Consider the following 17357-nt stretch of genomic DNA (forward strand, 5'->3'; position numbering starts at 1 on the left):
AAAGTCATTCTCCGTCCAGCTTTGTTCCGTTGCTGGAGAGGAACTGCTTTCCTTTGGAGGCGGAGAGGTACTCTGCTTTTTAGAGTTTCCAGTTTTTCTGCTCTGTTTTTTCCCCATCTTTGTGGTTTTATCTACTTTTGGTCTTTGATGATGGTGATGTACAGATGGGTTTTTGGTGTGGATGTCCTTTCTTTTTGTTAGTTTTCCTTCTAACAGACAGGACCCTCAGCTGCAGGTCTGTTGGAGTACCTGGCCGGCCGTGTGAGGTGTCAGTCTGCCCCTGCTGGGGGGTGACTCCCAGTTAGGCTGCTCGGGGGTCAGGGGTCAGGGACCCACTTGAGGAGGCAGTCTGCCCGTTCTCAGGTCTCCAGCTGCGTGCTGGGAAAACCACTGCTCTCCTCAAAGCTGTCAGACAGGGACATTTAAGTCTGCAGAGGTTACTGCTGTCTTTTTGTTTGTCTGTGCCCTGCCCCCAGAGGTGGAGCCTACAGAGGCAGGCAGGCCTCCTTGAGCTGTGGTGGGCTCCACCCAGTTCAAGCTTCCAGGCTGCTTTGTTTACCTAAGCGAGCCTGGGCAATGGCGGGCGCCCCTCCCCCAGCCTCGCTGCCGACTTGCTGTTTGATCTCAGACTGCTGTGCTAGCAATCAGCGAGACTCCGTGGGCGTAGGACCCTCTGAGCCAGGTGCGGGCTATACTCTCCCGGGGCACCGTTTCCTAAGCCCGTCGGAAAAGCACAGTATTCGGGTGGGAGTGGCCCGATTTTCCAGGTGCCGTCTGTCACCCCTGGAAAGGGAACTCCCTGACCCCTTGCACTTCCCGAGTGAGGCAATGCCTCGCCCCTGCTTAGGCTGGTGCACGGTGCACTCACCCACTGGCCTGCGCCCACTGTCTGGCACTCCCTAGTGAGATGAACACGGTACCTCAGATGGAAATGCAGAAATCACCCGTCTTCTGCGTCGCTCGCGCTGGGAGCTGTAGACCGGAGCTGTTCCTATTCGGCCATCTTGGCTCCTCCCCCCCGCGGCTTCATTCTTGAAGTCAGTGAGACCAAGAACCCACCAGAAGGAATCAGTTCCGGACACACTATCTGTCCACCCCTCCTGGAAGAGCAGTTTGCTTGAGTAGGATCTTTGGAGTTTGGCCAGAAGGGAGTGATCTGCTAGCCTATAGCGGTAGGGCAGGGTAGATCTAGAATCTCACAGCTGCGTGAGGCAATCTTGAGAAGCAGGGAATGCACCAAGTCCCCAAAAACAAGAACGGGATTTAAAGTGAAGAGTCCACAAGGGACAGTCAGAGGAGCCACCGGGTTTGGGACCCAACTGCAACGAGTCCCTGCAGCAGGAGATGTTTACTATGGAGTCTGGAGCTGAGCCTGAGGGAGCTATGGGGAAAGGGAGTCAGGTGTCGTCAATAAAGGCTGCCTCTCTAGCATTTCCATGTAACACCAAGGGTAAAGAAAGACTCTGGAGTCAGTGTCTTAAAAGCAATGATGCTAGATATGTGTCCCCATCTGCCTTTCAGGTAGGTAAAGTCGTTTCCTGAGGATCCTGGCAAAGTAATCGTACCCACAAGCAACTGAAGGTACAGGGAATAGACAAAATACTTTTAAAATGCTCGATTTCATTAAACACAGGTACCATGTTGTTACACCACCCCCCTCCCCACACACATACACTATACTTTTCCCAAAAATGATGATATAGTAATAGTGTTAAAGAAAATTCAGAAAAGGAAAAATTCAGTGGTTCGGCAACCAGCCAAATGGCTATTTCATTTTCATAGGTTTCCTTATTCTTGCCTATATATAATACTTCAAGATATTTTGTTTTCTGCTTTTCCCACGGTGGCATATCATAAACGTTTTTCTGTGTTTCCACATAACCTCTGTAATTGCCTTCTTTAATAGGTAAAGCATAGAACATCCTCAAGAAGCCTCATAATTTACTAGATAATATTTTTCTTTGGGATAGTTAGGTTCTTTCCAGGTTTTTTTTGTTGTTGCACCTATTATAATGCTCTTATCACAGCTGGGTGCACACTTTTCTTTGCTTGTCTTGAATTGCTCCCAGAAGCAGAATCACTACAGAAAAGGTTATGGACTTCTTTATGGCCCTTTTCATATACTTCCATATTGCTTTGCAAAAGGGTTGTGTTCCATACCACCTTGCCCGGAATCTCATCAGCTAAATTGCAAGTCTGACAGCATTAAGCTTTTTTTTCCCCACTTTTGCAAATTTTGCAGATGTAAAATGATATATCAAAGTTGCTTTAAGTGTCATTCCTTTCATTACTAGAAAAGACAGAATCTCTTCCATATGTTTGAATTTTTTTCTAATATGCGTCATTTATTCATATTCTTTGCTGACTTCTATGAGGCTTAGTTTTTTTCCCTACATTTCAATGAGATAGTAACCCTTTTGTCATAGTGTTACAAAGTCTCTCTGTAGTCTATTAAATGTTGGTGTTTCCATTGTTCTGAATTTCAGTAATTTTGGTACAAGCTTATCTGTCTTCTATTTCCTTTGAGTGTATCTGATGCATCAAAGCATGGATAAGTATTAGGTCTGTGAAGAATGTAGACTCTTCGTTGCATGCTAGTTGTTTTAGAATTTAATTTTAAAATGAAATATTTAATTATGTTATCCATCTGTAACTTATCTTTTTATGTTTCCTGTGGATCTTACTGAAAGCTTTTCTGATTTGCCATCCGCATCTCACAGAGACTTGTGCTTAATAACCCCGCCTTTCTCCTGTTGTACTGAAATCTGCTTTGTCATATGCTACACTTTCATATAGTCAGACCTGTTTACGGACTGTCTGTATTGTGCCACATTTTTCTCTTTGAATCAGAGTATCAGAGTGAATTAATGAACTTGGCTTCATAACATTTACTAAAACCTTGGTTCTTTTCAGAATAAAAAATCCTTACTGTTTATATTACCAGATTAGTTTTATAGCAATTTGTGAAATTGCAAAATATCCCATTAGAATTGTAATTAAAACCGTATCAAATCTGTAAGTTAAATTTAGAGGAATAAGCAGTTACAAATATTAATGTTCTCATCCTGTAAAAAAGTACACCTTTCCATTTCATCACATCAAATCTTATTTTATACAATAAGGTTTTGTAGTTTGATTTTAAAGGTTGCATTCACCTAAGCAGATTTCTAAAAATTTAACATTTTGTGGAAATCATGAGTAGACTCTTTCAGTATGCTTTCTAACTGAATATACTGGGTGACTTGCTTTTGTTTATTTCTACTGTTAAGTATTATTGTTTTCTACTTATAAAGCATCATTACTATTTAGTTGTCACTTGTGTCAAAGGAAATGCAAACCTCCCAGGCAATGTAAAAGGGCTCCAGCCTGTTCAGGAAATATTGTTCTGTGACCTTCCAGAAAGACTTCTTTCTTCTATAGCCTAAAAGAGGGGAACTGAAGTGAGGTGTGAAAGGAAGAGACAATTAAAGTGCACATCCATGATTGGAAAATGACTTCATCCCCTACAAGACCTCCTAGGAATATGACCTTCCAAACAAACTCAGCAAGGAGCCTTCCTGAGGCCTTGGAATATTTCTTATTGCCTGGGACTCCCAAAGTGGAATTTAGGGTTCAAGATGTTAAAGGAGGTTGGTTTGGAGCTCTAACAATATTAAAACGTTTGTGTGTGACTGGATAGAAGCATAGTCCCCTCCCCTCCTTAGTTGCCATATCTGAGTTATCTGACTGGGAAGCAATATCCTCTGGGAACTGCTAGAAGAAACGTCAGTAATGGAAATTAATTCTGAAATTATGGGCAAGAAGATTGACTTAATGAGTTAGTGGAAAATTTTTCCTCTGGACATGGCATCAGGGCCTTTTACCAGCATTTCCCTGATCCACCCCCATCCTGTGAGATGGAACCAAATATTTTCCTTCTGCCAATGGTAATAGCCAAGGTCACTCGTGGCAGGGACAGGACTGCCATCCTGATAAAGCTTCCCAGTCTTGAGGTCTGGACCTCCTTCGTGAGCAGACCCACACAATCTTCTATGTAGCATATCACACCTTTCCTGGAATGTTATTCCGGAATTAGTATCAAACAATGAAAAGAGTAGAATTTGTAGTTAGACCTAAGTTCAAATCCAAACACGTTGCTGACAAGCTCATCATGGGAATGTTTATTAAATTCTGTATGCCTTTTTTTTTTCCATCTGTAAAATGAAACCAAAGCACCACCTCCCCTAATTACTTACTCATGCAGGAAATATTTAATGCATGCCTTGTGTGGTGCCGGGCACTGACGTGGGCACGGCAGAGGATACAACATGATCATGGAGCTTATATTCTAGGGGGAGAGAGAATAAATTCATATTAAAAATAATACCACAAGAGATAAAGCAGAAAATGGGACAGAGTAAGGGTGATTGTTCTTTTAGAAGAGCTGACCAGAGAAGACTTCTCTCATAAGATGTTTGAGCACAGAACTGAATAAAGGGTGGAAATTAACCATGAGAATATTGGAAGAGCATTTCAGGCAGAGGGCAACGTGTGCAGAAGCTTTGTGGTGGGAGCATGCGTGTCTGAAAAACCAGTATGATTGGAGCAGAGGATGTGATGGAGAGCATGCTGCTGGCAGGTGAAGTTAGAGGTATGAGGGAACCAGGTCATCCAGGGCAGTGATTTGCAAACTACAGCCAACAGGCCGAATCCAGACTATGGCCTGTTTATGTACAACCCTTTAGGTAAGGGAGGTTTTTAAATTTTTAGAAGAATGTTTTTAAAACGTTTTTTAAAGGGCAAATTCTTTAAAAAAATAAAAATAAAATAAAATACATTAAGGCCGGGCATGGTGGCTCACTCCTGTAATCCCAGCACTTTGGGAGGCCGAAGTGGGTGGATCACTTGAGGTCAGGAGTTCGAGACAGCCTGGCCAACATGGGAAAACCCCATCTCTGCCAAAAATACAAAAATTAGCTGGGGATGGTAGCGCACACCAGTAATCTCAACTACTCGGGAGGGAGGCTGAGGCAGGAGAATTGCTCGAACCTGGGAGGCAGAGGTTGCAGTGAGCCGAGATTGCACCACTGCACACCAGCCTGGGCAACAGAGGGACACGACTCCATCTCAAGGAAAAAAAAAAAAAGGACAGTATCATATTTGGCCCACAAAGCCTAAAATATTTGCTATCTGCCCTTTTACAGAAAAAAAAATTGCCTGATGTATGGCCTTAGAGGCCACAGTGAGGACTTTGTACTTGTATTTTAAGTATGGTGGGAAGCCATTGGGGGTTTTTGAGAAGAAAGTAACATGATGTGATTGACAGTTTTTAAAGGATGTCTCTGGCTGCCATGACTGAAAGGAGGAAGGGCAGAGCAGGGAGCACAGTTAGAAGGTTGGTCATTAGCAAAACCCTGATGAGACCTGGTGGCAATAGAATAGACTAGACTGGCATGCACAAGGTGCTGAGTAGTGGGATACAGAGTATATTTTGGAGGTGGCACCAAAAGATGCTTTGAACTAATGGGGGGGGGGTATGAGAAGAAGAAAGGAGTGAAGGATGACACCAAGATTTCTGGTCTGCTCACCCCTTGTAATGCTGTCATGGAAACGGAATGAGACAATTTTTTTCTACCTCTATGCCTTGACTGTTCCATTTCTTCCACCATTTTGCAGTCAGGGTTTCCTTTCTAAGGTACAACTTTGATTGTGACACTGTCCTTTCAAAAATCTACTCCAGTATCCTGTTAGCTGTGCAGCAAAGTCCATCCACTGAGCCAGTCATTCTGAGCCCTCCGTAATCTGGCCATCCCTCACCTACATCCTGTGTCATGTCCTTTCACTCCTGTTCATCCACCCCACCACAAACCAGCGAATGGTCTGCGAGTCCCCATATGTGCTTTATTCTTTCCAGTTGCAGGCCTTTGCCCATATGTGCTCCTCTCTCTTTCTATGGAGGTGTGTCAACAGTCCTACCAGAATGTTGTGGTCTACTTTTACAACAAGGTCATTGCATGATACCTCTTTATCCTCCTAGTCTGTTTCAATACTCTCTACCTTCAACCTATTTTAATAGGTGTTTCCATTTGTAACATCATTTTTATACACAAATCTCATCCCCCATCATCAAACTTCAGAAAAGGAGACAGTATAGCACATAGTTAAGTGCCCTCACTTTTGTTAAATCCTGACTGTGAACTTGGAACTTATATGACTTTGAGCAAGCTGCTTAATCTCTGTAAACCTCAGTAGTGTGTGCCCAATGGTAGTAATCACCATGATGATAATTATCAAAAGCTCTGTAGGAAAACCACTTCTGCCATTCTAGCACTTGAGGCTTGCTTGTTCCCTGAAAGCAATGGTTCTCAAAACATGACCCCCTGCCCCACCCAGCTTTTGGGGATCAGTGACTCTTAATTCTTATGATTACAGAGTTGGTAGGGACAAAGAAGAGTTGGAGGAAGGTAGGAATTATAAGCTGGTCAGTGGATCCGTTTGAGATGGAGGACTGTTTTGCGAGGACACACCCACAGTGTAAGCCATCAGGAGCCATCCATTAACTTGTAATAATACAAGTGGATGAGATCAATTTTTGGTAGATTGACAAGATGTGAAAATTATTTGGTATGTCTAATTTTAACATTAGCTGTTGACACATTTATAAATACAGAAACTAAAGTTAGTGCAAATGATTTCAAGAAATTTTAAAATATTGTGAAGAGCATTGTAATTCCACACAGTATTAAAGCCTGGAGAACACTTAAGTAATCTCTGTAGCTGTGGGAAAAAGCGCAGCCGCATTTATATTTAGTTACCGGCTTTTTTGGAACATGATACCACGTTTATCTTTTTTCTTTTCTTTAGGCTCATTATGTGACATGAAAAATCATCTCTTTGACAGAGTGATTCTATTAATCCAAATAGAATCGAAATAAAATTACTCCAGGCTTTGTCCTCCACACTACCTGATTCACCTTCCTCCGCATTGCTCATTGGTGTGGTTGCAGGTGGACACAGGAGAGGGGCAGAGCCTCAAACCAGTCCTTGGGCTGCCGGTCTGTAGCTCTGAATAAAATGGACTGCATAAGAGGTGTCCTTGAAGAAAAATTCTAGAATTATCTTCATAATTAATTTTTATCTCAAGCTTTGGATTCTCTTTCTGTGCATGTTTGGGGAGGGGAGGGCTTATGCTCAAATATTTTCTCCGAAAAGGGTGTGTGATCAAAAACTTTATTGCTGGTTAGCATGATGAAGAGATACTTAGGTGAGAGGTTGGAAATGTTGATGCCAAAAAATCCTAGAATTTTCTGTAGATTTCCATTTTCCATGCGACCTACTCACCTCTAACTATAATAAATTACAGTTTTGTCTCCTATCATGTACTATTCAGTTCAGCATGGTGATGTGTGAATCAGATTCAGGGAAAGAATAAGAAACAGACACCAGTGGCTTTATGTCGGGCCATCTCTCCGTCTCATGCCTCCCTCTCCCACTGTTTGGGCAGCCACTGAGCAAATAGCCAAAGTGGAACTGCCTGGTGAGGCAGAGAAGATACCTAGATGGTCTCTCAACTGGAGGATCTGTTTCTACATAACTGGTTACCCTTGTAAAGTCCTGGATTTCAGAGCCATCTCTCGTTGGTGAGATCTGTGTATAAAGGACCCATTTAAGGGAGTGGGCAGAAGGCATAAGTGCCTTGAAGGGAAAAGACTGCATGGCACAGAATGTGACCATGTGCCACCTGCCATGCTGCCTTTGTGTTGCTAGGCTATGGCTACATCACATTTATTTCTCTCTCTCACTCTGAACGCTTCTGAGAAGTTTCAAAGGAAGGTAAGCAGTACCTATGTCATTTACATGCTTCTCTGGTAGAACAGCTCTGGGTTTCTGCTGATCCTGGGCAGAGGCCATTTCTGGGAATAGATTTGGCCCCACACACCCTCTCCCAAGGATGTTGCATGGCTGTGGTCACAAGTCTCTTTCTGCCCGTAGACCAGCCACTTGCTTCTGGAATGAATTCCTTAGGAGCTTTGCAATGGGTCTTTTCCTGGTAGTCTGTCTCCCAGAATTATTGTGCTGCTTGGCTCCCAGAGAAGCCACAACTGGCATGTGCTGACCTTATTCTTCCTCATTCCCACAGGCAGCACAGGGAGGTGGCCACAGGACCCTGTTATACGGCCATGCAGTTCTCCTGAGGCACTCTTTCAGTGGAATGGTAAGCAGCTCTGGTGCCCACTTTCATCATTCAAGGAGGAGGAAACACTGAACAGGGGGAAGTACAAGAAGCCAGCAATAACAACGTAACAGCAGAAACAATTGGAACATAACTAATTTTAGCACATTATCCTCTTGGCATTTCCTTCATATGACCTACCTCAATTTGCAATAATTGCAATTATGTTTTTTGTTTCATCAGTGTCTGATACCCCACCTCCAACTCCATGAGGAAGAGGGCCATGTTTCTTTCTTATTTTGCTAAACCTATAACCCCACCAAATACAGTGCTTTGATATACTAGATGCTCAATAAATATTTGTTGAATTGACAAATGATCAAATGGCTTATGGAGTAACAGATCTCTTTAGTATACAAGGATAACCAGCATAGAAGAAAAACCAATCAAATGGAAATTTTGTGACCGTTCTCCTCCTTTACCTAGCTAAGAGAAATAGAATGGTACTCACTGTTTTCAGTCCTGGAAGAACTTGCAGGTGTGATGCTAATGCAGAGACAGGAGGAAGACAAGAGGCAGGGTAGTCACAGAAAGTTGCATGGCTATTACTAATCAGGGATCTAGAACCAGAATTGACAGAAGGACGATGCCTCAGTATAACTTGAAAAAATTGCTACATTTTAAATAAATATAATTTATTTATAATTTACAAAAAATTATAATTTTACAATATTTTAAAAGGCAGATATTGTAGTTTTGCAGGGAGTATTAAGGAGAATATTATTACTCAATCAACTATATGCCACTCCAATAGTGTATCATCCTCACTTTCTTTCAGTATAAGGAAGGCTTGTCATTTTCCTCTAGCCCTAGTGGAAAACTGATACATTAATTCAAGACTATTTCCACACATTTATACCAGCAGCATGATGCAAAGTTCATCTCAAGGCTTGAACTATCAAACTGACAACAGGAGCAACAGCTGCCTGTTAAATAATTCATTTGCTACAGCTTATTTTTTTTTTCTGAGCACTGGTAAGAAGCTGACCTTTTCAGCCTGAACATTCGTCTGCTGTAGTCCTTCATAGCAAAAGACGAAAAACAAAAATGTCCAAACGGAAGTGTGTCCAAGTAGGAGATGGAGACGTTTTTGAGAGTAGGGAAACTTTGAACCCTGATAATATCTGGAATTGAGAAGGTGATACTATCTTTCAGACTCTGGTGTTTATCTGTAGGGTAAATAAAACTCCAACACTTCTCTTTACCTAAATGTAGTAAACAGAACTTCAAAAGCATACTTCTTATGGCTTCAAAAACAAGCTAATATCCTGGTAGTGACACAAAGACTTGCATTATTTACATTAAGTTTACCCCTCCTAAAAAAAAGTTCTACTCACTGTGAACATATACTCTCCACTGGCTAGCTCCTTTGAAGTACAGCTCTGGGAATAAAGCCTGTAAGATATGACTTTCTACACTGCAATGATTTTCCATCTTCCTCTCTCAGAGAACTAGAACTGTGGCTTAGAAAGCACATCCCAAGAGCTTACCTGCCTCTCAGTCTAATCCTAAGATGAGCTGCTGTGCCCATCAGTGAAGGAGGCCATGGGATGCTTTATTAAGTTAGTTTAACAATCATTTGTAAGTTTTACCTGCCCGTGTATCTTTATAAGAAAAAGAACCATTATTTTGAGAAGTTTTAAAGCTCATAGAAAATTTGAAAAACCAAAAATAGAAGTGGGCAGGTCATCCATGTCCCTCCACACTATCCAAAATCAACTTCTGTTTCATTTTTGTGTAATTCCTTTTAGTCTGGTTGCAACACATTTAAATTTTTGAGTACAGGTTAACTTATAAATGTACTATTTTATATATTACTTTTTAGCTTCATGTATTGTAAACAATGTTCCAGGCTATTACACATTCTTGATAAATACTCAATAACATAATATTATATAAAATAGCAGTATCAAAGGTTATCTAGCTTTGTTATTATTGTTGGTCATTTATGTTCCATTTGTATTGTTCCTAATTAAAAAGTTTCTCAACATCTTTAAGGCATCTTTAATATTTCTAAATTATTTCTATAACATATAGTTCTATACATTAAACCACTGAGTCATCAGATAAGAGCATCTTTGAGGTTTTAAGTGTATTGTAAAAGTATTTTCAGCTGGGCATAGGTTGGTTCACGTGTGTAATCCCAACACTTTGGGAGGCCAGGGCAGGAGGATCACTTGAAGCCGGGAGTTCAAGACCAGCCTGGGAAACATAGATAGACCACATCTCCACAAAATTTATTTTAATTAGCTGGGCATGGTGGCACACACTTGTAGTCCTGGCTACTTGGGAGGCTGAGGTGGGAAGATTGCTCGAGCCCAAGAGTTTGAGGCTGCAGTGAGCTAGGATTGTGCCACTGCACTCCAGCCTGGGCAACAGAATGAGACCCTGACTCTAAAAATAATAATAATTAAAAATGAAAGTATTGTATTAAGGCATGTACCAATTAACTTTCCAATGAGCAAGATAAACAGAGCTCTCTTCACAGTAGCTCATTGTTGAACTTAACTGGAAGCTAACTAGTGGTAAGATACCAAGACCCAATGGAAGAGTGTGACTTCACTAGTATTTGCTCTTCTTTCACAGTATCTAACATGCTTGACTACATCAAGATCCCAGACAGACAAACTTGCCTTTGATGTAGGTCTACGGGAACATGCCACAGGTGAGTCAACATTCCCAGATCTCTTGAGCTCAGTGAGGGTCTTGGGCTAAGGGCTTTTGAGAAGGACCCTGAATGCATTACTCATTTGGGATTCCAAACCAACCTGGTTAAGAAATAGGTCTGAAAAAAAATTGCAGAATAATGGACCAGAGAAAGAATGTGTAATGGAAACATGGAAACTAAGAATGAAGGAGAACATAATGTTTTTACCACAGTCAGCCAGAATCTCAAAGAAAAACAATTCTTTAACATTGTTAGGTATCAAAAGTAAGTGAACAAGTCATTCATGATAAGAACCAATGATACTAAATGACTGACAAAAAATAAAGGTATCGTAATAAAGGCTTAAATAATGAAATATAGTGTCTAGATCAAAGGAGTAGTCCTATTTTGTTCTGCGATGAACAAGCTATGTCTAAAGTAGTGTTTTCCAAATGTTAGTTATTGACATCTATAATCATGATTTTGCCATTCCACTGTATCCTTTGTAATATCATTTATTTATGATTTTATTTAAATTTAATTACTTTTGTACTTAGTTTACAGACAAAACTTATTGCCATAAGTATAAACTGTTTTTGCTTGCCATAAAAGCAAAATAATGAAAACCATGTCATTAAGTAATTGAAGAGATGTTGACAAATATTATAATGTGTTAATGATACACTAGTTCCAAATGTAAAACTTTATTTGAAAGCATCAGAAGGCTTAAAAGAGTAGTAAAAATGGGCCGGGCACGGTGGCTCACGCCTGTAATCCCAGCACTTTGGGAGGCCGAGGCTGGCGGATGACCCGATGTAAGGAGTTTGAGACTAGCCTGGCCGACATGGTGAAACCCCGTCTCTACTAAAAGTACAAAAATTAGCCAGGTGTGGTGGCAGGCGCCTGTAATCCCAGCTACTCGGGAGGCTGAGGTGGGAGAATCGCTTGAACCCAGGAGGCGGAGGTTGCAGTGAGCCGAGATCGCACCATTGGCACCCCAGCCTGGGGGAGAAGAGCGAGACTTCATCTCAAAAGAAAAAAGTAGTAAAACTGAAAATTTGTCACTATATTTGTCAGTGTCATTTAATTGCCTCCCACCAATGATATACATCATATACTTTGGGAACCAATGGATTATTATTTTTTTTTTAGCATAGTCAAAAATATTGACAGTTAAAAGATGGGTGCTGAAGATGCTGACCAGGATGACACAGGTTCTCACTGGAAACCAAAAATAAAGAACAGAGGACTAAGATAATAATCTACAGATATTCAAAGTTATAATATCAAACAAGATGCTGACTTGCTGGGGTTCTTCCAAAGACCAACAGAGCAGTGGGTAGGAGTTGAAAGGAGGCACATTTCACATCAATTATGAAAACTACTTTGGAACATCTGCAATTAATGAGCAGAAGAACAGCTGGCCTTGGGATATCCGGTGCTCCCTGTGGCTAAAAATACTCATGAACAATCTGACCATCCGTCAAGGGCATTACATGTGGAATTTCTGCTCCATTTAGAGGTTGGGCTAGGTACCAAACAGGATTCTTTGTTGCAAACAAGAGAACTTGATTCAGGTTAACTCAGTAAGAAAAAGAATTTACTAGAAGGATGTTGGGTAGCGCCTGCACTAAATCTGGAGCCTCAGGCTTGAAAATTGGGTAGGCACAGAGACCAAGGAAGAGAAAACAGGTTAGGGCACACTGCAAGAAAAGTCTAATTTGAATATAGTCTATAATATGACATTCTCCCTTAAATAGGAAGAGGGTTCCAATGTTGGGTAGCCAAAGAAAGACAAGAGCCTATGTTGTTATTCTAAAGCTAGGTCAGTTCATAATGGAAGGATCCAGGTTGTCTAATTTTATAGATCTAGAAAAAAAAAATCCAGCATCCAAAGCGTGTGTACTTGCTGTTTCCATGTCTTGTACAGTGGTGTCCTGAGAGTGCCTGAGGGAACCTCTTGCTCTTTTCTTCCTCTTCCTGTTTTTGTACCAAGCAAAAAAGTGGCCCTGCCTTTACCCATTATGGTTTTTTCCTAAAATAAGATTAGATTTGAATTTGATTTAAAGTTTCTTTGTTTTCAGCCAAAGTGTTAGTCTTAAAATATAATTTCCTCTAAGGTGTTGTCAACCTTGCTGGAAATTACAAAGTGAGTGAAGTGCCACACTTTGAATATACACTTCTTTCTAAATATAGACCAACTGTCAATCCTGAAGAATATGATCAGAAAAGTCAAATATGGTCACTGCATTTATATCAGTAAAATAACTTTATACTTTTTGAGATTGGAAAGAAATTGAGAAACACCACTTTCTAGTCAAGTGTTCGGAGAATTATTTTAATTGTTAGAGCCTTAAATAAAAATAAAGGGAAACAACAGCAGGCAATATTACTCTTTTCAGCAGTTTTTAAAAATTTCTAAAATCAGACTAGGTGTGAATTCTGTTGACAGACGAGGCAAACACATAGAACTAACCCAAATTCGAGCTGGCTGATGAGAAGCTACCTGTGGCGGAAGACAGGGAGAAAAGGCTTGACTAGGTCTTCATGAAAACCTAGAGCCTAAACTAACTTACATTTGTTTTGCCTCTGTCACCCAAACTCATGTGACATTCTCCTTGAAGAAAGCTAGCTGGTGTTTGTGAGGGACAAGGAGGATGCATCTCCAACTCAGATGAGGTTCAGCATTACCTGGAGATTCTCCTCACTGCAGGAGGAGGTTCACGCAGAAATCCCATAGAAGGGTACCCTGTTCCTGTCTGGCTAGTTCTCTGAATGCACTTCTGGCTCAGAAACCCCTTCAGAGTTGTAAACAAGTAAACTGCCCAGCAGTGGAGTTGAAACTATAGGAGAATATGAGGAGAAAGTTTGGGGGCAGTTTCTTGAACAATTCTAGCATTTTTCCCCAACACATTGAATTGTACATTCTTACACTTAACACAGAATTGATGATCATTGTATCCTTGATTTTGGGTAAAATTACTTATTCTGGTCTCCTTTTAAAGTTGTTTAATTGCTTTGTTTTTAGGATTTAGACATAGCTTTAGAATTTAGACTTAGGAGGAAAGAAATGTTTAACGCATACCCACACTAAAAGCGTTATTTTGTATTTTACAGCTTTGGATTGGCCCTTCCCACTGCTTCAGGGACAGCTCCATCCCTGGCTCCTGAGCGTGGGAGAGAGCAGGGAAACAAAATACTCTGTGTGTTCCTCTTCAGGACCCCCTTTATCCTGGACACCCTTCGGTGGTCCTCAGAGAACATTAAAGATGCATACAACATTTTCCCCTTCAAATGTAGAGCTCAACCTCTTTGTCATGTCATGTTTAGTTTAATTGAAGTAGTACTCACACATAGATTAAAGAGAGAAATATTATAAACACCAGTCTCCTGCCCTCCCTCCTTTGGATGCCTGCCTCTCTGGGGCATCTACTTTCAGCTCTTTTAGTATTGTTTACCACTTGTTTATAATATACATATTAATACAATCCTTTTTAAAATTCTTTCTAGATTATGCATTAACTGTGGATGTCCTGATAAAAATTTTGCTTTTATTTCACTCTTCCCTGTCTTTTCTTCCACTCTTCCCATCCTTCCAATAGATTTTCATCTATTTTATTTAACTATCAAATCAATATTAACTACTTCCACTGCTATAACTGTAACTTTTATTTGCAAATGAGCCACATAATATATTCTGACCAGGTAATTTATTGTATTACTTTAGGGTTTTCCAATAGTTAATAACTGCCTTATTTGTTTGCTTAATTTTTTTGTGACCCAATCATGTATTCATTTTCAAACTTTCCTATATAGAACTGAAAATCTGGTTAGATTCGCTCGCATGATCTGTTTTCTCAGTTTCATCTTCTTAGAAACATCAGCCATCATCTAGGGAATTTCTGTTGCCTTGCCCTAGATTCCATGTTTATTAGATCTTATAGGGTTGGTTTTTGTTTTCTGGTTTTTTGGTTTGTTTGTTTTTTGCCTTCTTGGTTTACCACCTCACTGTGGTGGAACACATTATCTAGTAACTTTTATAGAAAAGATGCGTGTGGATTAAATTTTTGTCTGAAAATTTCCTAATTACAGCTTCACAAGTCATACACACTTTACTGTAATTCTATATTGGAAATATTTTTTTCCTCAGCTTCCTGAAGGCTTTCTACTAGCCAATGGTCTGACTGTTGAGAAGTCTACATTCTGATTTCTTATCCTTTGTGTGTGACTTGTTTTTATTTTCTGAAAGCGGCTAAGAGCGTCTCTTGTGCCTTGGTGTCTGAAATTCCACAGCGATGTGTCTTGGCGTGGCCTCTTTCTGTTCTGACATCTCACAAGAATGCACCTTAGAGTGGGTTTCTAATCTCTACTGTGTTAGGGACTCTGTAGGTTCTTTCAATCTGGAAATGCTCATTTTTCAGCTTTGAAAAAACTTTAATAGTATTTCTTTGTTAATTTCCTCTCTCTGTTTTTTTCAGTTCTTGCTCTCTGGAATTCCTCTAGGTTGGTTTTTTGATAATTCTAATCTGTTTTTTGTCTTCCTTCCTTCTGGAAGAATTTTCAGCTTTATCCCATCACCTTTTTCTTTTTTTTTTTTTTTCCCAGGATCAATGAGTATTTTTCTTTTCCTTGGAAGGGATCCTTCATAGATACTAATATAGCTGCTTCATGAATGTCCGCTGAGATTATTAATTATAAGATTTTTTAAGTTTTCTTTTGTTCTCTATAATCTTTGTTTTCTCCAAGTCTCTTCTCTTTTCACTTTGTTTCTGTAGTTCCTGTTAGAGACCTTCCTCAGTTGTCAGGTGGTCCTTGGTCTTCATTCATGTGCTCATCAAGGCAGTAAAAGCTGACTAGAAGCTGGCTGAGGCTTGTTGTCTGTTAAGCCTCACTTTTAGGTCATCTGGCAGAGACCTGAGCATTTCACTGGTGACCTCAAACCACAGTACGTTTTATCTTAGCTAGTTTGACTTCCCTAAAGAGTGATCCTCAAATTTGGGTGGAGGGAGGGAGGGAAAGGAGCTGGGGTTTTACTAATCAGGGTATAAAGTTTGAATTCTGTTTTCAGCAAGACTCTACTTCTTTCTTTGACAATGTCTGGTATTTCCAAAACCAAACCCTTGGTAGTTCGCTTTTCCACGGATTAAACTTCTAGTCTTCTATAGTGTGGAGGAGGGAGAGGTCTTCTGACTGTGCAGGGCAGGGAAAGGAATCAGGGATTTGAATGTCCTTTTCAACCTTTCCACCAGTCCCGTTTTCAACCCATTTTCTGCCTTCGCAGGTAGCTGGTGCTTCCAATTCCAGGGACTTTCTTGAGATTCTGCAGCAGGAATTGGCTTTTTATTGATGGTTTCTTCTTCTCCATTTTCTTACTCAAAGACCTGGGTTTTCACTTTTTATTGGCTAAAAGCATCCACCTGCTTTCCTTTTTTCCAAAATGTCAATTTATCTTCTTTGCTATCAATTTCTCACTTATTGTCTGAGTCCTTGCAGATGTAAGCCTTTAAAAAAAATTCCCTTAGGAAAGGGGGAGACAAAGATGAAAGTGTATAAGTGTTCAGTAGACCAGTGACATAGATTCTTATTTATTTATTTTTTCTCGGTGATCTTGATTGGAGTCAATTCTCAAAACAGAAATTTGAAAGACTATGAAAAGCATTTTTCCTATTTTCATTAAAAATACTCAAAGGCTTCTAAAGTTTCTGGCCTCCAATACTCCTTTCCAAACACTGTTTTTCTGTCTCTAGGGAAAATGAAAATGACAGACATAGTCAAGAGCAGATGGGGGGCTGTCTGGAACGGTTAGAGACCAACAGAAGTTGAGGTCTGGAATATGCACTTGTTGTGTGCACGTGAAGGGTTGTCCTAGGAGGAAGGAGAACAAGGGGCAAAATTAGGGACACTGGCTTCTGTGAAGCAATGACTAACTCGAGGAGCCTTTCATGTAGGAGAAGCCTGTTGGTGGACTATACATCCTGCTTCCAAACAGAGGTCCGAAGGAGAGAAAGTTCGAATTGGCGATGACCTCATCCTCGTCAGCGTGTCCTCTGAAAGATACCTTGTAAGTAACTCGTAATACAAGAGTCTTTTGTTTTCAGAAATTTTTCCTTTAGGAATAGATGGCCATGAAGAACTGAGCCACAGCAGGTTGGATAGAATAAGATGCTTTTACATATGTAGAGTTGACCCTTAAACAATGTAGGGGTTAGGGATGCTGACCCCCTGCACAATAAAAAATTAAAGTGTAACTTTCAACCCCTAAAGACTTAACTTTTGATAGGAAATAGCCTACTTTTGATGGGAAATAGCCTATTTTTGATGGGAAACCTTACTGATAATGTAAATAGCCTGTTAAAGTAAATTTTATATGATATATGTATTATATATTGCATTCTTACAATAAAATAAGACAGAAAAGAAAATGTTAAGGAAATCATAAGGAAGAAAAAGTATATATACTATCTATTAAGTAGAAGTAGATCATCCTAAAGATCTTCA

General features: G+C 40.3%; 1 protein-coding gene across 7 annotated transcripts in view; it reads left to right on the top strand.

The window, feature by feature from the left end:
• The window catches only part of RYR3 (ryanodine receptor 3), a 561166-nt gene that overhangs the window by 214547 nt on the left and 329262 nt on the right, over positions 1–17357 (top strand). For all 7 annotated transcript variants that reach the window (XM_024232640.3, XM_054532557.2, XM_054532556.2 and 4 more), the window contains exons 4-6: positions 8120–8194; positions 10799–10877; positions 16808–16920. In XM_024232640.3, coding sequence (XP_024088408.2) covers positions 8120–8194; positions 10799–10877; positions 16808–16920 — 267 coding nt within the window. The remainder of the gene's footprint in view (positions 1–8119; positions 8195–10798; positions 10878–16807; positions 16921–17357) is intronic.

This window comes from Pongo abelii, chromosome 16 (genome assembly GCF_028885655.2).
Source record: "Pongo abelii isolate AG06213 chromosome 16, NHGRI_mPonAbe1-v2.0_pri, whole genome shotgun sequence".
Taxonomy (NCBI): Eukaryota; Metazoa; Chordata; class Mammalia; order Primates; family Hominidae; genus Pongo; species Pongo abelii.